Source organism: Pteropus medius, unplaced genomic scaffold, assembly GCF_902729225.1.
Source record: "Pteropus medius unplaced genomic scaffold, Ma_sr-lr_union100, whole genome shotgun sequence".
Classification (NCBI taxonomy): Eukaryota; Metazoa; Chordata; class Mammalia; order Chiroptera; family Pteropodidae; genus Pteropus; species Pteropus medius.
In genome coordinates this window covers 721,842-743,313 of record NW_024354501.1, presented here as the reverse complement: position 1 = coordinate 743,313, position 21,472 = coordinate 721,842, and the positions used below count along the sequence as shown (strand labels likewise).

The window sequence follows — 21,472 nt, the reverse complement described above, 5'->3', positions numbered from 1 at the left end:
GCGCAGGTGACAGGTACCGCAGCGGCCCTCAGCAGCCCCTCCCCATGCTGCCTGCTTCCGTGGCAACCCCGGGTCCCCAGGGTGAGCAAAGGACGTCAGCTCGTCCTTTGAAGAGGAACGTTCTGAGCTGGACGGGAGGCTGTGGGTGGTTCCCTCGGCGCACGTGAAATTTTAACTCGCTGATGGGCACTTAGGATGACCTGGTCATCGGCGCTCGACCCAGGCGGTGTGTTCACACACATGTACATCCGCGTGTGGTCACCGGTCTATGAGTTCCCCTTCTCGTTAATTCCCATTCCAGATCAACCACCTTTTGGGAGGCTGCAGCCGCCACCACAGCGACGGGGCGGACAGGCGGGCTGGCCGTGGGCTTCGCAGACTCGCCGTGGGGAGTTTGCACTGCATTCCACCTTTTCTTGGACCCTGTCTTTTTAGTCTTGCGTTAAATCGATACACAAAACCATTTAACACACACCTCGGAGGGTGTGGACACGCGCACAGCCGGCCGCCTCGCCGCTTCCTCTGGAGTCGGGCCGGCAAAATCGGTTTTTTCCCTCCCCCGCCGCTGGCCAGATTCTGGAGTTTTAAGAGTTGTCCCCAGTCGTCCGCGCAGAGAGGCCTGGGCACTTGCAGCTCCCAGGGGTGGGAGGCGAGGGGGGCGGGGAGGCTCACCTCCATGTTCTGGCCGCTCTTGTAGAGCTGCGGCTCGGTCAGCAGCACGTCGGCCGGCACGTCCTGGTCCAGCACCCCAGTCACGAGCTGGGGAAGCGACGAGAAGAGCAGGTTAAAGAAGATCAGATACCACTGGTCGATCATGGCGGACGCGGAGAAGCCGCAGTGAAACTGGAACCAGAACAGGAGGCCCACGAACATCTGCAGTCGAGAGAGGGGAGCGGGGCGAGCCGCTCGGAGCCGCCCTGGCACAGTCTCCGCCCGGGCCCTGCGGGGCGGGCACTGGGCCCGCGCCCCGGCCTCTCCCCCCACCTGGCCCTTCTCGTCCCCCCGAGACGACGAAGGACACGCGGTGGGAGCCGGGTGTTCCCAGGCCAGCCTGTGGCGTGTGAGGTCTCGTGCCTGAAGAGCCACAGATACTGATGGGACACAGCGGAGGCCCCGCTGCGTCTAGGGCTGCTCACATCCAGGTCACCCATGTTGGCCTCTTCCCTGAACCGAACCTCCAGGTGCTGCATCCCAGACCCCGCCTCCCCGACGACGGGCAGCGGGCAGGTAGCAGAGACGCACGCGGGCGTGGCGGCAGGGTCGCTGGTGCCCACAGGGCCCCCTCGGGCACTCGGCTGGTGGGTGAGCCCCAGCGGGTCCCCACCGCTCCCGCTGCCTCGCCGACCTGGACAGCGAGGTTGCAGGAGGGGGCCTGGCCTCCTGGAGCACATGCTCGGTAGGAGGTAGGGGTGGGCCCCTGCCTCCTGTGAGTTGGTCACCGACCCCCATTTCTGGGGGGTCACGGTGGGTTAGCAGTCACAAAGCGCTCAGACGTGTGTTAGCGGTGCGGCCTGGCACAGGTCATTTAAGCGCTCTGCTCAGTGTCCTTGTCCAGGAACTGGACGGGCTGATGGCACTCGGCCGTGGGCCCTCGCGAGGAGCAGCGCGCTCCTGTGACGGGAGTGCCCTCGCACACTGGGCGTGCCCGCACGTCTGCTCCGCCGGCAGCTCTGGGTGTCCCCTTCGGCTGAGGCTCACGCAGGGTCAGTGTGCCCACCTCGTTTAGGGAGAAGCAAGCCGACGCCCAGGGTGAGGCCTTGACTCTGACCACTGTTTACCTCTCCATAAACCAGCTTGTTCAGCTGCTCGAGGCCTTGGCCTGGAGCTGTGGGCCGTCCCGAGGGAGCGTGCATTAGAACGCTCCCCAGGGTGGCCAGGAGCTGCCACTCTCTGCCCTTCTGACCTGGCGCCGTCACTCAGCCTCTCGGAGCTTCCGTTTCCCGACCTGAAACTGGCCTGTTCTGACGACCGGGAAGGAGTCTGTTGACGTAACCTACGATGTCACACTCCCTCCAAGTCCCGTTTCCGTCTGCGACTTGTGCAGCTTCCCCCTCTGCCCTGGAAAGCGGCCAACGCGGACTTCCCGTTGACTTCCCCGCTTCCTCCCCCGGCACCCGGCACCACCAGCTGGGCCAACTGAGTCATAACGAGCCAGGAGTCCACGGAACGGAACGTGGAGGAGGAGCGTTTAGATAAGCGAGGAGTTGCCAAGGGTACCAGGAAGCCTTCTTCTCAAACCTGTTGCTATGGAAACTGCTTCTCTGCTCTGTGCTGGGAAGGAAGACCAACTTCCTCCTAAAAATAATGACCGCCTCGCTGTGAGAGGCAGAGCGGTTAGCGCTGAACGTCTCAAGTGTGTGCAGAGGCCCTGTGTCCTACCCCGTGGTCCTACCCCGCACGGAAGCGGGTGCCCCCGCCCCCATCCCCATCCTCTCCCCAACAATAGACAGGCCGTGCCCCCTTGGGATGGCCACTCTGTCCGTCCACAGCAGAAACGTCCAACACCCTCCTCTCGGTCTGGGGAGCTCTCGTTAGGAATTACGGAGAGAACTCGACTCCCACGTGCGCTTTGCTTTTCAGATAAAGAGAATAAAATCCATAGATGGCGAATGGCTCGCCGCAGCTGGGCGCAGTTAACGAGCGCGAGCAACGCCTGTTCTCAGCGCGCACTGGAGCCGGAACCCCAGGGCCGAGGCGGCAGGCGACAGGACAGAGTCGCAGGCAGAGCCTAGTGTGAATTAATTCCAGGATCCAACCTGTCGACTTAGACCTGCCCTGACTGGCCCTCAGCAGCGGTGCCCTTTGCTAGGAGACACTCTGTAATGGGTGAGAGTGAGGGGCAGGAGGGGGGTCGGGCAGGTGGGAACCCTCCCCCCCCCGCTGAGCATGAGCAAGAGCTGTGCTCACGGCGGCGTAGACCAGCACGGAGGCTTCAAAGCAGGATTACAGAGTGAGGTGAGCAAAACACCTTTGTGTCTTATCTTGCAGAAGAGTGCAGGCCGATCTGACATTGGAGCTGTAGCATCCCATGTGGCAGGTCTGTGGGACCACCCTGGGTGGTCACTTACCCCAGCTTATTTTAGAGTCCCCTTGTCTGGACACCCCCCCACACGCTGTCAGAGGCCAGGCAGGAGCAGGCCAACAAGTCTGGGCAGGATGTCCCTCTGCCCCAGAGGTGAGTGGAGCTCGGAAGTGGCCATGGTGCTCGTGCTGGGGGCAGACGCCGGGCTGCCAGGACCCAGTAACAAGGAACTGGGAGTCACGTCTGTCACTGCGGGATGGATCGGGACCCTGGACAGAGCCCCGGAGAGCCAGGGCGTGGCCCTGAGGGGTCCGCCCCTGTCCTGCCAGCAGGTGAGACAGTGTGGTGGGACCCTGCTGGTGGCCCCTTCCCACCGGGTCTGAGCCTGCGCCCTGCCCAGGGGACTCGTGTGGGTGTGTCTCGACACAAGCCATTCGGTACCAGGGCCGCAGTGTGACAGTCCCCTCATTCTGTCTGCCCGACCGCCGACCACACCCTGCTTGTCCCGTGACTCCGTCCACTCTGGGTGACGCCTGTCTGGCCCCTCAGCACCTCGCCCGAGAACCACGGTGACGGAGGGCTGAGCGCACAGGAGAGGCAGCCGGACAGACGGGGGACGGCCACCGGCCGCGTCACGCTCGCAACCAGACCGCCCCTCACTCTAAGGCGCTCGGCGGCCACGCGTCTGGCCTGCCCGTCTCCCACCCCCTCCCTCCGGGGCGCGTGCGGCACGCACCGTGTTCTTGTAGAAGAAATACAGCACCATGTTGGCGAGCCGCGAGTAGCACCAGTGGCCGTGCACGAGCAGCAGCCGCTGCAGGAACCGGAACCGGGGCAGCGCGAAGTCGCTGGCCATCACCGCCTGGGGAGGGAGCGCGCGTCACGAGGCCCGCCTGCCTGCAGCCCGCCCCCAGCACGGGGCCAGCTCGGGCGGGGAGGCCGCTGTCCCCTCTCCTCCCCCAGCTAAACTCGGCCCCAGCGAGCCCCAGGTTCAGGGCCATCGTCACGGCTGCAGACACGTGAGACCGGAGTCCAGAAAAACACGGGGCGTGTGCAGTCTCCGCGGTTCTGCCCGGGGCTCCCCGCGCCAGGAGCAGACGCCCTGCTGACGCGTGGCAGGGACCGGGGCGTCCTGCGAGGCGTGTTCCGGGGTAGGCGAGGCCAGGCTCCCGCTCTGCTGGCCCCATGCCCCCCGTCCCGGAGTGGGGACAGCACGTGTCCTCCATGGGCAGGGAAGGTGAAAGGTGATGGGGCTGGACAGGTCCCTTTACCTTTTTGAGCCTCGTGCTCCCCGGGCCAGACAAAGGCCATCAAAGTGATGCCTTTTGTGCCCAGAATACCTTGGAACCCACCCTGTGACGAATTTCTCTATTTGGAAAAATAAATCAAAGGAAATGTCAGGGGAAAAAAGCGTCTGTCTCCAGAGGATTGTCACGCACAAACGTGTAAGGCCGCTTTCAACTTTTAACTGATTTCCTATATTTGAATAAAACCTAGAAAAGAGTAGACCACGCGCGATGTCCTTTCTGTGCAGAATAACGTCACTTGTTACACATGACAGAAAAGCCTGACACCTCAGAATGCCTGCTCTCGGAGCCCCGAGTTAGGGATTCGAGGCAGACGCCGCGTCCTCACCGCCTCCCGGTGGCACTGGGAGGCTCGAGGGCTCCGCGTCTCTTTAATTCCCTCATCCGTCCGCTGCCCGTCCTCGCAGTCACCCCCTGAACCCCCGTTGCCAGGCACAGACCTGGAGACAGACACCACCAGTCAGGGTCCCTGTTCTCGACACAGGGACAGCCGTTAGGAGAGGTTAGGGACAGGCCGCGGGCCGCCTCTGGAGCACCCGCCCCGGGGGAGAAGCGCGCGTAAGCCCCCCGCCGGCCTGCTGCCCGTCCGCGGGGTCGGACCCGCCGTGAGACCCTCGTGCTGCTCCTGGCACCTCCTGCAATGACGTCCGGCGGAGCTCGCGGGAACTGCCCGTCTTCCCGGCTCCTCCGACTTCCCGTGGCAGCCAGCAGAGCGGCCGTCCTACACCCTGTACCTCTCGTCCCTGGCCAGGGCCCTGCCCCACAGGTGCCCAGCAAACATGGTGGGCCCAGATTCTCCCCCAAGGACCAAGCTTCTCAGAGATAATGTCCTTTGTCCCCGCTAGGTCCCCACCTCAGCTGGCGGGGGAGCTCCAAACACCTCACCCATCCTCGATGACTCAGGTCGGATTAGTGTCCCTGCCACCCGTATCTACCTGCACAGGGACACTGGCCCGTGCTCTGGACCAGTAGGAGGAGGTGCCGGGCCTTGGCGGCCCCCAGAGTGCCACCTCCTCAGAGAAGGGCAGCTGGGAACGCTGCAAGGTGTCCCACAGCACCCCACTGAGACCTCACGCCCGCTGCGGGCCTGGCCTGAACATGTGACCTCAGGCCTGGCCGATCCCATCATCTCTCAAAATGCAGACAAAAATCCCCGGCTCCCGCCTTGAGGAAGTGAGCGATGGCAGCTGAGTCCCCTCTCCAGTCAGTGATCGTCGTCAGTGGGTTTACGGGGTGCCTTCCCTACGCCTGTGCTTTACAGGCACCGCCCTGCTCAGCTTCACTCTGAGGCACGGTCCCCGGCCCGGACCAGTACTGGCTGTAGCCTGTCGGGAACCGGGCCGCACAGCAGGAGGGGACCGGCGGGCAAGTGAGTGAAGCCTCGTCTGCATCTGCAGCCGCTCCCCAGCGCCAGCATCACCGCCTCAGCCCCCCTCAGATCCTCAGCTGTTACTGTCACGGGAGTGCCGGTCCCTGGTGCCGTAAGGGCTGGGGACCGCTGACCTAGGAAACGAGCGTAATGCCAGGAGGCAGTGCCACCAAAGTCCGCACGAGCTGACTATTCTGTCCACTCATTCGACTGAGGTGTCGCGAGCTCCCCACACGCAGCGCTGTGAAGAGGCCAGGCACGCGACTGGGGGCCGGTGGGGCAGGGGCCGGAGTGTGGAGTGTGCTGACGGGCGACCGCTGTGCCTCGCTGGGGACGGCACCTCTGTCAGGCCTGGCCCGGTGAGTGCTCAGTGAGGGACCCCAGCCCGAGCACACGGCGGAGTGAGTCAGCCGGTGACTGAATGGTGACAACGTCCTGCTTCTTAAAATGAGAACACGTGAGAGCGTGTTCCCTGAAGTCGCTAGCAAGCTGAACGACGTTGGGATTCAAAGTTAATCAAATGTAGGAAATCGTAACGACGCCCAGAGCAGTACGTCTTAATGAGCCCCTTGGCTCGGCATCTGGGTCCCATGTGGGGAGCACATGGTGACAACGGGGACGTGCAGAGCCAGTCTCTCAAGCGGCGTCACTAGTGTTCAGGGGCCATGGAAATGCCCCAGAGGCAGGGCGCGAACAGCCAGGGAGGAGGTGACGAGCCCCCCGCCTGTTCTACCTGCGCCACAGAGAACGCCTGAGGACAGCGGCCGCGCCCGGCCCGGCCACCTCGCAGCCACCTTCTGCCTCGGCTGCTGTGGGCTCCGCTGCGCCCGAGGCCAGCCCTTCACGTGGCTGGACGCAGCCCACGGGGAGGTCGCCCTGGACAGCCCGGTCAGTCTTTACCTGCATGCCCTCCTGGCCCGAGATGCCCACGCCCACGTCTGCCACCTGGATCATGCTGACGTCATTGGCTCCGTCCCCTGGAAAGAATCAGGCAGGAAGCGTCGCTGGCGTGGAGGTGCTTCACGGGGTCCCCGCTGGGCCGGGCCAGGGCGAGGAGAAGCGGGCAGTGCGCCTGGGCCAGCCGAGCCGGGATCCGGGGACCGGCACGGGGCGCGGGCGACAGCACCTCCTCCCTTGGTCAGCTCCACGTGCCAGCAACGCCCCAACACCCTGTGGCTCTACGGGTGCTCTCTTGTCCAGTCACCTGCGGAGCGCCCTGCCCCTGTCACGTGTAGAGTGATCGGTCACGCTGCCCAACTCGGCCCCTCGCCGTGCTTTCCGAGGCGGCGAGTCCCACCCACACAGGCAGAGCCACTTCGCGGGGACCCCGGGGGCCGTCTGGTCAGCCAGGCTGCCGACAAAGTGCTTAGCCTCCCAGGCGCAGGTGACAGCGCCCAACACCTTCGAGGGGAGGCAAGCAGACTGTCACTGTCACTCAGTGACCGTCGTGACCCTTTCTGGAAGCGGGCAGAAGGACCCACACCACGGAGTGACAAGTTTCAAACACGCAGATGTGCAGGCGGAGCGGCCCCTCACGTGGGCACTGACTGTCTCCCTCCTGTCACCTGCTGTTCTGGATTCTGGGCCCAAGAATAGCCGCTGGACTGAAAGCTGGGAGGCCACGCCCACCTCCGCGGCTTTCCCCGAACGCCACTCAGAATGGACGTCACGGGCCACGGTGCTGTCTGTGAGTCGTCCCTGGGCCCAGGATGAGGGCTCCGAGGCCGTGACTGCCAGTGGGAGACGAGCTCGCGTCCCAGGGGTCAGCGTGCTGCCCCTGCGTCCTGTTCAAGTAGCCAAGGCTTTGCCTCCGCTTTCTTAAATGAGAACTGCACACCAGTGACTCGGTGGCAGAGCCAGGCCCCGAGCAGGCTGCAAACATGCGCTTCGTCATTCACGTCTGGCAGCAGCTGTACCAGGGGACATGTTACCACCGAGGACAGATGGGAGGAGCAGGTGGGGGCGGGGGATGGAGACTCAGCTTGCAGAGTCCCGGCTCCTGCCTCCAGCACTTGCTCAGGGGGACCAGAAGGCCACTCCAGGCATGGGGACAAAGCTGGTCCTGAGACAGCCCCTCAGGAGAGCCGCCCGGAGCAGCTGCCTGTCTTCCCCGAGCCTGGGCCGTCTTCGTGACAGTGACGCTCAGGCCACCCCAGACCCAGGCTCTGCACTGGCCTCAACTCTGTCCTGGTCAGGCTCCCCACGTGGCAGGGGGCAACCCCCAGTCAACAAGGACAGGCTGTCACAGGTCTTTGCAGAAAATACTATAATTATTCCCAATCAGGTGATTACAGAGCCAGCACTCACCCAGGTGTGGGTTCCAGCCACAGGAAGAGCAAACCGACATCTGGGGTCACGGGGATCCCCCGTCCCCAAGTCACCCCGGTCACCCGCGGTCCTTCCAGGCCCTCACCAGCAGGCAGTGCTGCTGGGCCCGAGCCTGGCGGGAGCAGGCCCTGCACAGGGTGGGTGGGGGGCGTGCAGAGGAGGCAGGTGCCTGCCAGGCAGCCCAGAGAGGAGCCAGAGGCTCCGTGGTCCCCATGTGCCAGCAGAAGCCACTGGGCACATAGTCCCTATGGACGCGGTGGAAGACTCAGCACCTGCTCATGACTTAGGACGGACTTCTGTAACCAGATGCTCGTCTGGGACGGTCAGCAGAAGTCAGCTGACAGGAGGCCGTGGGTGTTCCGATCCCTGCCATGTGTCTGGGTCCGTCCGGCATCACACAGCCTCGGCCCAGGCAGCTCACGGAAGCACCTGCCAAGAATCCCCATTCTCAGCTGGCCCGGGCACTCACCTATGGCCAGGGTCATGGCCTTGAGCTTGCTCCTGACCAGCTTCACCACCATGCTCTTCTGCAGGGGCGTCGAGCGACAGCACAAGACTGACCGGCACTGCTTGGCCAGGAAGAGAAATTTGTCCTCCAGGTGCTTCTCGAGGGCATATGCCAGGCTTCTGCCATCGATCACAAGGCTGGGGCCGGAGGCGGGGGGCTCGGCGGGTGGGCAGATGGGAGAGAAGGCCACGCCCACACTACCGGAGGTCTTCTGGGGGGCGCTGCGGGGGGCCGTGGACTGCACATGGCGGAGGCACTGGTCCAACAGGGCCGCGCACGCCTCCTGCCGTGGACAGGACAGGTGGGTGCGGTGCGCCTGGCCAGGCCGCAGACCAGGCCACCTGCCCCCGCCCCTGCCCCTCTGGGCCTGACGAGCACCAGGACAGCAGGCTGCCGGCCCGGCCGAGCCCCCCTCCTCAAACGGGGCCAGCTGCAGGGTGCGACTGCACACAGCAGACGGTGAGCAGGCCGAGCGTGTTCGTGAGACCCTGTCACACCGTGTGTGGGCTGGAATGGCATCTTCACCGGGAGGCCCAGCTGCCCTGGCCACAGGGCTGCCCAGACAGGCCAGAGGGTCCCGCACATCCCTACAGCCCTCTGGGGCCCTTCCCCAGGCCCCATCCCCAGGGGACACATGGAGAGGGCGCAGGCGCTTGGGCAGCCCAGAGGCGCGTGGCGCTCGTGAGCTCCTGCAGCTGTCTGGCGGGCCCAGCGGGCTCATTACTGAGGCTTCCAATTGGCGACGCCCTTCCCAAACTGTGCCTGCTGCCCAGAGAGCAGGCGGCCTGCAGGGGCAGGGGGCAGAGGCAGAGGGCCAACTATCTCAGGGACGCGGGTGGCTCCTGGTCCCCCATGACGGCAAGCTCGGTGGCCAGTGTCCTGCAGGCCCCACGGCAGTCCAGCTGTGTTCAACACGTGCTGACCGGGGACCTCGCACATTTAGAAGGGTGAGTGGAACTAGAAACCAGCGGACGGGAGGACATGGCCGTGAACACGGGCGAAAGGCACAGACATGCCGACTGGCGAGCGTGGCAGGTCACGACCCAGGGCGGGCGGGGGGTGCAGCGAGGCGGGGGGGGGGCCCTGAAGAGAATGCGGGGTCTCGGGCCGCGGCCGCCAGGTGGCTCTGAGCCAGCACAGGTGCAGACAGAGGGCGGGGCGGGCCGCGGACGGCTCTCTCACCTGTGACTCGGCATTCAGGGTGATGAGGTCCTCGTCGTGGTCCAGCAGCTTGCAGGCGTACGCGATGTTCACGGCCGTTTCCTGCTTGTCGCCGGTGAGGACCCAGATCTGCAGGCCGGCCTGCCGCAGCTTGGTGATGGTTTCGGGGACCCCGTCCTGCAAGCGGTCTTCGATCCCGGTGGCGCCTGGTCAGAGGCACACCGGCGCGGGTGAGCCCTCGTCCCCAACCACAGGGCCCGGAGCCTCACGCAGCTCTCCCACCTGGACGCAGTTGAGGGTGGGCAGAAAACCAGGGAGCCCTGACCGGAGCCCTCTGCGCCCACGGCACGGCCGGCCACCCTCACTGACCCGCAGCAGAAACACGGAACCAGGGCTTCTGGGGGGATGGCAGGTGCCCGCAGTCCGGGTGTGGAAATGCGACCACCAGCCACCCCGTCAGGCTGCCGTGATGACAGCCACACCTTAGCCGCCCCCGCCGACGCACGGGCCTGCTGCTCCTCGGCACAACGCTTTCCCGAACACACCGCCCCCGCCGATGCACGGGCCTGCTGCTCCTCGGCACAACGCTTTCCCGAACACACCGCCTGCGCCGCATGCTGCGTGGGGCAGGTTCTCCCATGAGGGCCTCGGGGTGCTGGGGGGACCTGCTGCTCAGTGCGGACGTAGGCTCTGCCTTCCTTCAGAAGGGCAGCCCTGCCTCTCTCGCCTGAGCGCTGCTCCGTCCCTGGATGCCACTGCGGACTGCGTGCTCGTCCCTGCCCACCAGCTCGACAGCCCGACGCCCCAATCCCAGGGCGAGCGGTGGGGCCCTCGGGAGGCGATGAGCTCACGGGGTAGACCCTGCTGTGGGATTAGGGCCCTCACACATGGGGCCCCGGAGCGGTGACCGTCTCCACCACGTGAGGACGCGGAGGAGGGCGCCACGCGCAGGCTGGGAAGGGGGCCCTCGGCCAAAGGCCAGCGCCCTGACGCCTGGGTCAGCAGCAGCCCCAACTCCAAGACGCCGTGCCCGTCCCCCTCCTAGATGGAGACGGCGGGGGTGGGGGGTGAGGCCAGGGTGCCACACGCGGACCACACGTGCACATGATGTCAGTACAACCGCCGAGGTGCTTCCGGAACTCACACCTGTGCAACCAGCCCCGGGCTCAGGAAGCGGCATCACCAGCTCCCCAAGAGCCCACCGGGAGGGGCTGCCCTTGCTCTCCACCCCGTGCCGCCTTCCACTCCGGGGCCCCCAGAGGCCACATGGGAGCCCGAGAAGGATGAAGGGACACTGCACCTGCTGCCCCCTGCTCTGAGCCACCCCCGTGAGGAAGGACCAGGCGGGGCGTGGGCTCGAGGTCTGCTGGGGAAGGAACTGCAGCGGGCTCCAGCCCGTGAGCATGTCCCAGACCATCCCGGCAGGGAGGCCAACTGCTCTTGGCCTGTCCCCTCTCCTGCCACCCTGAAGTGTCGCTCGACTGTGATTGCTCTCTCACGTCTGGGGAGAGACGTGTGCTCACTCAGCCTCCTTCACACTTAACGTGATGCTCACCGGAGGAGCATGACCTTGACGGGCTGCTACGTGCCCGGCAAAAACATTCTCAGCATCCCCCAGATGCGAGCGCTGCAGGGGTCCCCAGCGCAGGGGGCTTTCAGTGAGGACTTTCAGATGACAGTGGGGAAGCTGGGGACAGCGAGAACGTCCTTGGAACGTGGGGGCCTGGCCGGACCATTACAGGAAAGAAAACTTCAAGAACAGAGCGCGGATGGCGCTCCTTCCGCCATGGGCCTTGGAAGCTGTTCGACAAGAACGTCAACGAAAAGCCGTCAAGATGGGCATTCAGCTCCGCGACGTTAAAACGTAAACGCTTCTTTTGCCTCTGGCAGAAATGGCTCTCAGGAGCTGGAGCCCCGCGCCGTGGACAGGTGGGGACACAGGTGGTGGCCCTCCTGTCCCAGCCCGGCCTCGCCACCGGAACTGCGACGGTCTCAGGCAGCTGGGGTGGGACGTGTGACGACCCACGTGCCGGGGGGGGAGGCTGACATGCCGCCCTCGCCCACTTCTGTGGTGTGACCACCCCACGGCCTCTGGCTTCGAGCTGCCACGTGGCATCAGGAGCCTGTCGAAGCTCCTGGAGATCCACACGGGCACGTGTGGGCCACAGCACCGGCCGGTGCCCCTCGCTCCAGCGGGTCCTGGCCCGCCCATCCCACAGCCACTGAGCGCGCTCAGGGGCAGCACCTGGCTGCGATGGCGGCGGAACGAGGCTGAATCGAAGCCCTGAGAGACGTAAGCGACGGGACGCTGAGCTGACCCCACAGAAAGCGCCGGATCGGGGCCCTGACACAACTGCCCAGGCAGGAGGCGGTCCGCGTGGAGAAGACCCGGGACGGGGAGCGGGTCTCAAGCCAGGCTGAGCCCCGGTGGACGAGGGCTGTCAGGCGCTTGGGACACGCTAACGCACAGCATGGGCCGAGGCAGGTGACGGGGGCCTGACCACTGGAGTCTGTGGAGGCCAGACAGGCTGGGACAGGCGTGGGGCAGGGACATGCAACGCACGTCCGCGCTGCTGCTGGGCGCCGGGCCCTGTGTCTGCCGGTCGCTCAGCACTCGCTGCACCCCCTTCAGCCCCACTGTCGCCCCCCCCGCCCCTCCCCAAGCAGGTGAGGAAGCCCAGTTCCCACGGCCAGCGAGTGGCGGAGCCAGGACCGCACGGTGGCCGGGGAAGGCGGGTGTGTCTGAGGGCAGGCGGATGCAGGACAGCGGTGGATGTACACAGCCCATGCTCATCCCAGGTACCGGGGACCGGTTCTGTCTGCACTGCTGGGCATGGCGGCCCCGTGCTCGCTGGGAGAGGCACCAGGAGGCCTCTCCCCACCGCAGAAGCACAGCTGACCAGGGCCGGAGCGCCCCCAGGGGAGGGCCAGGAAGGCCGGGAGGGGGCCCCGAGCCCCTTCCCTCCCCGGGCCTGACCGCAGCCTCTTGGAGTGGCAGCCCTCACTCTAAACCGCAGCCTGGCCTTAGAGGAGACCCCGCGACCTGTCTCATTCACCCCGGGGACACTGAGTGAAGACGGCCTTCCTATTTGACAGGAAAGACAAACTTCCACTTCTCTGTGCCCAGGAGGGCCATCCATCTGCCACCAGCACCACGGCACGGTCACGACTGGCCCCTGGGTGGGCACGCGAGAGCATGCACACAGAGACCCATCCAATTTACTAATGCTTTAAAAATGTTAAATCAACGAGCTATTTAAAGTATTAAATGTTAAAATAGTGAAGTAATAAATAAACACTGCTACCAACACAGTAGCAAATACAGGCACATCTTAACGAAAACGACCCCATTTCCATCCATCCAAATTAAACCTCAGAAACGTTCCTAAGATGTAACACGGCGGTTTCTGGGGCCCAACGCGCCTCCTTTCTGCTTCCTGGGTGGGGAGGGGTCGGTTGCTGGGCTGCCTGGCTTCTCATCTGTTTCTGGTGGGAAAGCGGGGGTTTAAGGAGTGACCAGGTGGCCGTGCAGAGGACACGAGGGACCCCGTCCAGCGGGCCCTGGAGAGAGCACACGGTGCCGGGCAGTGCCACCAGGGGGCCGCCCTAGTCTCAGGCCTGTGGTTCCCTAACCAAGCGGCGCTGTGATCAGAGCTGCCACCAACTAGAGTCGGGTCCCCTCCCAGTCTGCCAACTTGACACCGGTCCACGTGACACGTGCGCGGGCGACTTACCGAGCAGATGCAGGTTCGTCTCCAGGCGGGTGGCCGACTCAAAGAGCAGCTCCTCGCGGTTGTCCACGGCTGACTCCGCCTCCAGGTGGCTTTGCAGCCAGCAGGCGTACTCCTCGGGACTCAGGACCTGCGCGGACACGCGGGTGAGCGCGGTGCGGGGCTCGGAGACGCGCGCGCCCCGGCAGCCCGCGCTCACCCTCTTGGCGATGCAGAGCGTGCGCAGGCCTTCCACGGCGTACAGGTTCAGGTGCTGCTGCGTCCTGCTGCGCATGTGCTGCTGGTGCCGGCCTCTGGCATCGTCTGGGGAGCGGGGCGGGAACAGGGTGAGGGACACCCGAGCGGGGCGCCGCGGGCCGGACCGGGACCAGACCGGGACCTCGCGGCCCTGCGCGCCTGGCTGCAGAGATCACCTGCCCCCGGCCAGCTCGCCATGGGAACAGCAGCTTGAAGGTCACAAAGTGGTGACACTCAGAGGCGGATAGCAGGGCGGGGAGGGGGGAGGGCGTTCGCCCGGCTCTCGGTCCAGTTCGGGACCTGGCGACGGGCGGCCGGCGCGCTGCACAGGGTGCCACTTACGTGGTGTATCTTTCAACCACAGTGTTTTAGGAAGCGAAGAAGTAGTCAGCCCTTAGCTAGTACGTTCTCCCCGCCCCTGGCCGCTGCCTTCCGTGACTGAAGGCCAGGGCGACGTGCGCTTTTACGAGGCGGCGGACGTGCTGACCGGGGCTGCGGCAGCCGCGGCACCGCGACACACCCTTGAGGCCGGCGCACCAGAGGCACGTCCCAGTGGCTCTCGCTGCGCCGTGCACCTGCGCGGCTGCCTCTGCGGCCAGCGCTCTGCGCCAGGAAAGCGGCGTCTGTCCGCAGAGCCCCCAGGTGCGTTCTCCACAGCGGAGGGTCCCCGCCCCCTGCTCCGGGGCTCTGGGACCCGGTGGGAAGGGGCGTCTCCGGCCCACGGGGCCCCGCCCCGCCAGCGGCACCCTCGCCTCCGCCTGCTTCTCCCCCGCTGGTCCTCTGAGCGCCTGGGACCCACTCTGCTGAGTGACCGGGTGGCTGGTCAGCCGGCCCTTCCCCTCCCGTCCCGGAAGCTGCATCTACGCGTCCTGCTCGCCCAAGTCCCACCCTACACACCGACACTGTGCACACTTCTTTTCAATCCCAAGTGACACGGACCAAGACGGAGCTGATCTGCCGGCAGTGGGGATGGAGGGCCGAGGCACGGGCGGGAGGCCCGCACTGGACCTGGGACAGGTCCATAAAGGGGCTAAAATGGGCAAACGCAGGGCGGGAAGGAACCCTCTGGAACATCGAAACGTGAACCTTTACATCTGCCTGAACGCCCGGATGCTGGCCGCACCTTCCGCCCCCAAGGCCGCTGTCGGGGTGACCGGGCGCCGAAGCCCCACTAACCACCCCCTTCCGCCCGGACCTGCGGGGAGGACGCGGCAGCGGGCGCAGGGCTCCTGGCAGGTGACCCCTCGGCCTGCACCCGCGGGGAGGGCCGACTCCTCCTGGTGTGGGCGTGGGGTACCTGGGGCGCAGGGCAGCAGGAGGTCCATGACGGCCGAGTCGGCGCCCTTGGTGTAGACGCAGATCTCGTCGCTGAGCGGGTGGCGGACCACCACGGACATGCGCTGGCGCGCGGAGTCGAAGCCCAGCGTGTGCAGCAGCTGGAAGGTGAGGCGGCCCAGGTGCGGCAGCTCCACCGACACCTGGTCGTGCAGCCGGGCGGCCAGCGCGCAGCTGTAGGCCCGGGCCGCGTGCACCAGCGCCGCCTCGTCGGGGCTCTCCGCCTCGTAGCGCAGCTCGGGCTCCGAGTCCGGCTCCAGGTCCGGGTCCGGGTCTGGGTCCGGGTCTGGGTCCGGGTCTCGGGCCCAGCTGGCCGCCCCGCCGCTGTAGCCGTTGCTGGCGATGGCCGGGGCCGGCTGGCCCAGCCTGTCCTCTAGCCTGAGCAGCGTGCTGTCGGTGGACAGGGAGCTGGAGCCTGACCTGTGCGTGGCCTTGGCCGCGGCCAGGTTCGAGATGCTGGGGCAGCCCGAGGTCAGGCGGCTGGGGGAGAACTTGCGGAGGAAGTCCTCTATGGTCTTCACAGGGGACTTCAGCTCAAACCTCACCCTCACCTGCGGGGAAGCAGGCAGGACACAGGTGAGCCAGCAGGGGGCACACGGGTGAGCCAGGCCCCACCCCGCCTCCATTCCCCTGCCCCTGGAATCTGTCCTGAGGCCATCACTTAAGGAAAGTTGTGCCACACGCATTCTTTTAGGATATGTCACCAGGGTAGTCACAACTGAGGCCTGGACTGACTCAATGGAGTCGGTGGCTGGGGGAGCCCGCAGGCTTTCAGACTGCCCCCTCTGCTGGCTGGCCCCTCAGCCAGTGCTTTGCAGAGAAGGATCAGAGGAGTGGCTTGTCATTGCTTGTCACAAAATCCAGCCCCCTCCCCTTGAATGAAGCCCCTTAAGAAAAGGCCAGTTTACACGTTCGTCTGAACGTTGTCTATAAAATGTTTAAATCTACAAATAACATTCCCAGACCCCAAAGAATTGTTCTAAACAAGTGAAAGACAGACAAATTCAGGATCTAAATCACTAAACACTTCTGAAAAAGTCAGTAAATGCTTATGTTTAACGAGAAACGAAAACAAAGCGAGTCACATGCAGCTGTCGAAGCCCCACGACGGTGCCACGGCGCTTACGTGCGTGCTGTCCACCGACGCGGCTACAGCGCACCGTTTTAATTTTCTGCTAGATGACGGGTTTAGAACAAATGCCAAAACGACCAAACACCGAATTACAGGTCCCCTTCAATCTCCGTGATTTGCCCCCGTGTCTAAAGCTGTGAATCATGGCAACAGCCTCCAGAAAAGGCAGGTATTTGGCAAAGCAAGGCACACAGGACCAGTTGTGACAAGGATGCTTGTTCTTTGTCCCTTGGATGACTTTAAATCTGTCACCTATCTAGGCCGGCGAGACAGCCAACCACACAAGAGCTCCTGCTGGCTCCACACGCCCTTGAAGGCAGGGTACCCCAATACGTGGGGGCAGAAAGGCATCAAGAGACAAGTTCATCTCGTGAAGGTGTGTGGCTGAGTGTTCTGTCCCTCCACGGAACTCCCTGCCTGTGTGAGCATCACTAAGTGCCAAAATGCCCGGGTCTGTCACACAGGGTCCACCTAGAAACCAGACACACCCGCCAGAGGGGCTGACCACAGAGGCACGGAGGAGCCCAGAGGCCAGACAGCAGGAGACACGGGGCAGGAAGCGGCCCTCGCCCCGGGCTGGTGGCACAAGCCTGTGCCTCTGAGTGGTGAGGCTGTCACCTCAGGACCTATGCAGGCCGTGCCGAGGAGGGAGGTCACAGGGCGGCGCTGCTGCCTCGGATGCGACAGAGACCTGTTCCCCACATCACCTGGCCAGGGCTCCCAGTGGGACCCCCGGATCGGGCTGACCCAGGGGTGGGGAGGGCCTAGGTGGCAGGGGCAGGGTGCGTCCAGGCTAGAGCATGGTCATTTTCACCCGGCAGAGCTGCTTGGACGCAGGGTGGCCCTCCGTGCTTAGGCGCCCTTCCCCCACATGGCTCCTGGCCCACCCTTGGGCTCTCTGAGCAGCCGGGGTGACTGGCGCCCCTCTGCACAGAGCCCTTACTATCCCCAGAGAGAACCACACCACTGCCCCAAACGCACCCGCCTGTGCACGCTCTGCTCCCGCCCGGGCCCCCCCGTGGACCCGACCCCTCCTCCCTGGCAGGGTCCACCTCCACGCCTTCACCTGTGCCCAACCCCACGGAGCCGTCCCCAGGTGCCTGGGGCACGGGGAGGGGACGGAAGCCACTCAGCTAAGCAGTGAGGACAAGGATCGCGGCCAGCGTCTGGGCCCAGCCCCTCCTGTCCCCTGTCTTCGGTGAGCCTGGGAGCACGGGGCTCCAGGTGGGTCGCGCAGGCGGGTGCCATCCGGCCCCTGCCCCTCCTGTCCTGGCTTCAGAGGGCATCTGTCCTCTCCCACACGGCCCGGGCACCGCAGGGCCAACCAGCTGCCCTGCCCGCAGTAGCCCCTTACTCCTGAGAGGTGGGAAGGGACAAGCATGCCATCGGGAAGACGGTAGGGGGCCCGCCATGTCCACGGCGGCCTGGGCTCACGGGGACACCTCGGAACTCGCCTTTTGCCGTGGCTGATCGGGGGACGTGACCACCACTGTGTTACAGATGGTGAGCGCAATGAAAAAGTCGAAAATGTCAGACAGTTCAGGTGACAGGTGGGCCAGCGGGCGCTCCTGGTGCCTTGCGATGGCCAGGCGCCGGTCACACTCGCTCACTTTCTCAAACAGCTTTGGGTCGGGTGTGACATCTTTCTCCTGGAAGAAAACAGAGGCCAAGGGCTGAGTCTGACTCCACGACCCGCTAAGTATCTTGGTGGTTCGCTGTTTGAGGCACCTCGATCTTATCGTAACCTGAGAACACATCATCTTCTCGTGTGCCATCTCGTAATGATGAATCGTGCATAGTTCTAACTCTGTAAGATGCACATATTCTCATATATAAGGTAGACGTGTTACTATAAGATAATGCATCTAAGAATACGTGATGTTACAAAGTACCATCTTAGACTTGAAAAATACAAAGCACAGGAAACTTAAAATTCCGAATCACGCTACGCTACCTCGCAGCATTTTCTACTTTTTGAAACACGCACGTCTGCGTTTTGTTCCAGACTTGTTTCTACACGTTTATATTTTACATGATCAAAATGTTTTCTACATTTTCTCTGGATAAATAGAAGTGGAATTGCTGGATCGTACGGCAGCTCTATTTTTAATTTTTCAAGGAGGCTCCACACTTTTCCGTAGTGTCTGAGCCAACATCCCCCCCAGTAACAGGGCACGAGGGCCCCCTGTATCCACGTCCTCACTGACACTCGTCTCGTGTCTTTTCGATGACGGCCACCGTAACGTGTGTGGGGTGGTAGCTCATGGTGGTTTGATGTGCATTTCCCAACTTCAACTTGTGCAATGTCATACGTAAATTATATCTGAATAATGAAAGTTATACACAGATTGGCAGTTTCTATTTTCCCCCTAACATTGTGTAGTCTTTTCTGGGCCTTTAAGAATGACAGCGGCTCCCAACCCACGGGGGACACGTCCCGCAGCCCCCAGGGGGTGCCCGGACCCCACGCAGGGCACGTTTCCTCCTGTACGCCCTGCTTCAGCCACAGGAGGCAGTTCCGGCTTCTCCTTGGTGTGTCTGAACTGCCAGCGTCGCCGCTCTTGTGTTTTGGGGCCATCATGAGGTCAAATAAGGGCGACCTGAACACAGGTGCAGTGACGCCACAAGAGCTGATCCGAGGACCCAGACCGACCCGGGGGCTCGCGGGCGGGAGCGTCTGCAGCGCGGACATGCGGGGGGCAGGGGCGACTCACGCCCCGGGCGGGACAGAGCGGGACGGGGCAGATTTGGTTCCCTCACGCTATTCAGAACAGCTCGCGATTTAACACTGATGAAACACTGGCTTCTAGAATTTTCCACGTAATATCTGCGGACCAAGGCTGACCTGCAAAACTGCAAATAAGGGTGTGTGTGTTGGGGAGGACAGTTTTTAACAATTTCGAAACAGACTCAGCATAACTTATCTGACCATTCATCACAATACGTTTTTTCACCGTTTTGCTGACGTAAGTAACACACGGATAAACCTCACGCACGGAAATCTTCCGATCGCTGACTCCCTCGGTCACTGTGCCGAATATTCTCACCTCGTACCGCTGGATCGGCGTCACGGAGACCAGCTCTGACACAGTGTCCCTGCCAGGTGTGAGGCCCCGCCCCCGCCAGGCGCTCCATTTAAACCCGCCAGGCAAGGCCCGCGGTCCGCCGTCACCTCTGTTGAAGTGGCAGCCTCCCTGAGTCTCAAAGGGCAGAAAGGGACGAGGCCACCAAACAGATGCCCCTCTCTGTGCTCAGGACATCTTAGAAGAAAAAGGACCTTTCGGGAGCTGTCGCTCGCTTCCGGAACGCGTGGGCACTGACGCCGTGCGGGAGAGCGTGTGCCTCCGGGGCTGGGCTCATCGAATTCAAACTACTGTTTTTCCCATTTGGCCTGGCTTTTCCCCCACTGCCATCTTGCTCTGATGTTTCGTTCTTTCGTCTGGCAGGACAGACTTCCTCTCTGTCACCCACCCGCCAGTCCGCAGCCTTAGGAGCCGTGGCAGCGAGGCCGTCAGCGTTTTGGGAGACACGTGGCGGTGTTGGCTGCAACACCTTGTGCAGACTGACCAGAGCCCGACCCCAGCAGCAGCGCGTGTGTGTTGCTAAACACAGACCCTTCCGACGGGCGGGTGACAGAGGGCAGGACAGGTGGCCGGTGCTGGCACGGGGCGGCCGCCATCCTCGGAGGACTCACCATGGGGCTGCTGAAGGCCGTGCGCCTGGACAGCACGCTGGCCCACCTGGCTTCGGCCCGGCTGCCCGTGGGCCGGTGCGACCGCGTGCTGGGGCTGCGGTGCGGGACGCGGACGCTCTGGTGGCTCCCCAGGCTGCCGCGCTGGGACAGCGAGCCGCCCCTGGACACCGCCTCCTCCTCCTCTGAGTCGGCCTCTTGGTGCCGGGCCAGACGCTGTGCTGTGGGGAGAGGGACGTGGGGGACGCGTCACTGGGAGGCTTCGGAGCGTCTGCCACCTTCCCTGACGGCGAGGCCACCTGTGCGAGGCCACCTGAGCGTCTGCCACCTTCCCGGATGGGCTCCTCATCTGGGCCCGGCCTCCCATCCCGCATCTTTCTTTATTGGTGAGAAAAACAGAGATCAGGAAGGGAAGCCACTTGTCAATGTCACAGGCCGAGTGACGCCAACGCCAAGAGCCCCACTCAGGAGAGAAGCCCCCTCCACGTCCCCCTCGCCACTGGCTGGCATCAGCCCCAGTTTGGTGGCGAGTGGCCAGCAAGGAAGAGCGAAGCCTGGACACGGGACCGTCCACTCCTCATCTTGTGTTAGGAGCCAGGGGTCAGCCTCCCTCGGGCCATTGCTACTGTGCCAGCGGCCTGGGACCGTGCAGCCATCTGACCAGGTGTCCTCAGCGGTGCCCTGACGTCCCTTGGGGGCGAGGGCTGGAGCAGGGGACACCGGGCCCTGGGCACAGTGTCACCAGGATGCGAGGTCACAGAGGGCTACGGTCTCCAGTCAGGTACGTGTGCACTCAGCATCCTTGAGAGGCTGCGAGAGGCCAGGCTGTGGAGTGACCTTGGAAGGTGCCTCCTGCCTCCATCCTCGCCCGATGGCTCCCGGGGCCTCTGGGGGCGACGAGGCCCTTGCGTTCTATGGTGAGTGACAGCTGTCAAAATCTGTGGCCTCAGCCGGGGTCCTGCCCACGGAGCTTCCGATCTCGCTCTCGGAGACCAACCTGGCCGGCCGGGTCCGAGTCCTTCACAGCTCGTAGCCGTGGGCTTTTCTGCCCCGGGCGGAAACATTACAGAGGAGACGGCGAGGGCACGAGGGGACACGGTCACGGCGTGCTCGCTTCGATGGCACACACGGCATAAAACCAGGGGGACGTCCCTGAGCCTTCTGTTGAGTGGGGTGGCTTTAATCTTGGTTCCCGGTTTTATAAAACTCACAACGCGATTACATCCAGCCGACCCTTCCCACCGAGTCCCCCTAAGGATCGGCTCCACGCGGACGCCCTGTGCTGTCTGCCTCCTGTCCGTCTCGGATGCCGTTATGGGGGGGAGGGGCGTGTCCTGGCCACAGAGCAGACCCTGACCGCCCCCACCCGGACTCACCGTTGGCGTCGTGAGAATACTCCACGCCCGACACGACGCAGCGCCGGAAGACCATCTTATTCTCGGTGAGGGTGCCGGTCTTGTCCGAGAAGATGTACTGGATCTGGCCCAAGTCCTCGGTGATGTTGAGCGCGCGGCACTGCAGCTGGGAGCCTGTCTCGGCGTCATGCAGCTCCACGTCCTGGTGGATGAGGTACACCTGGCACACCTTGACGATCTCGATGGACACGTACAGGGAGATCGGGATCAAAACCTGGAAGACGCCAGGACACAGC

General features: G+C 63.9%; 1 protein-coding gene across 1 annotated transcript in view; it reads right to left on the bottom strand.

Moving 5' to 3' along the window:
* Positions 1-21,472, bottom strand: part of ATP10A (ATPase phospholipid transporting 10A (putative)) — a 55,103-nt gene that overhangs the window by 1,999 nt on the left and 31,632 nt on the right. Inside the window, exons 7-17 of the mRNA XM_039853453.1 lie at positions 21,198-21,465; positions 19,825-20,042; positions 17,585-17,779; positions 14,961-15,549; positions 13,626-13,729; positions 13,430-13,556; positions 9,717-9,901; positions 8,496-8,817; positions 6,599-6,675; positions 3,759-3,884; positions 673-873 (exon numbers count right to left, since the gene is read on the bottom strand). Coding sequence (XP_039709387.1) covers positions 673-873; positions 3,759-3,884; positions 6,599-6,675; positions 8,496-8,817; positions 9,717-9,901; positions 13,430-13,556; positions 13,626-13,729; positions 14,961-15,549; positions 17,585-17,779; positions 19,825-20,042; positions 21,198-21,465 — 2,412 coding nt within the window. The remainder of the gene's footprint in view (positions 1-672; positions 874-3,758; positions 3,885-6,598; positions 6,676-8,495; positions 8,818-9,716; positions 9,902-13,429; positions 13,557-13,625; positions 13,730-14,960; positions 15,550-17,584; positions 17,780-19,824; positions 20,043-21,197; positions 21,466-21,472) is intronic.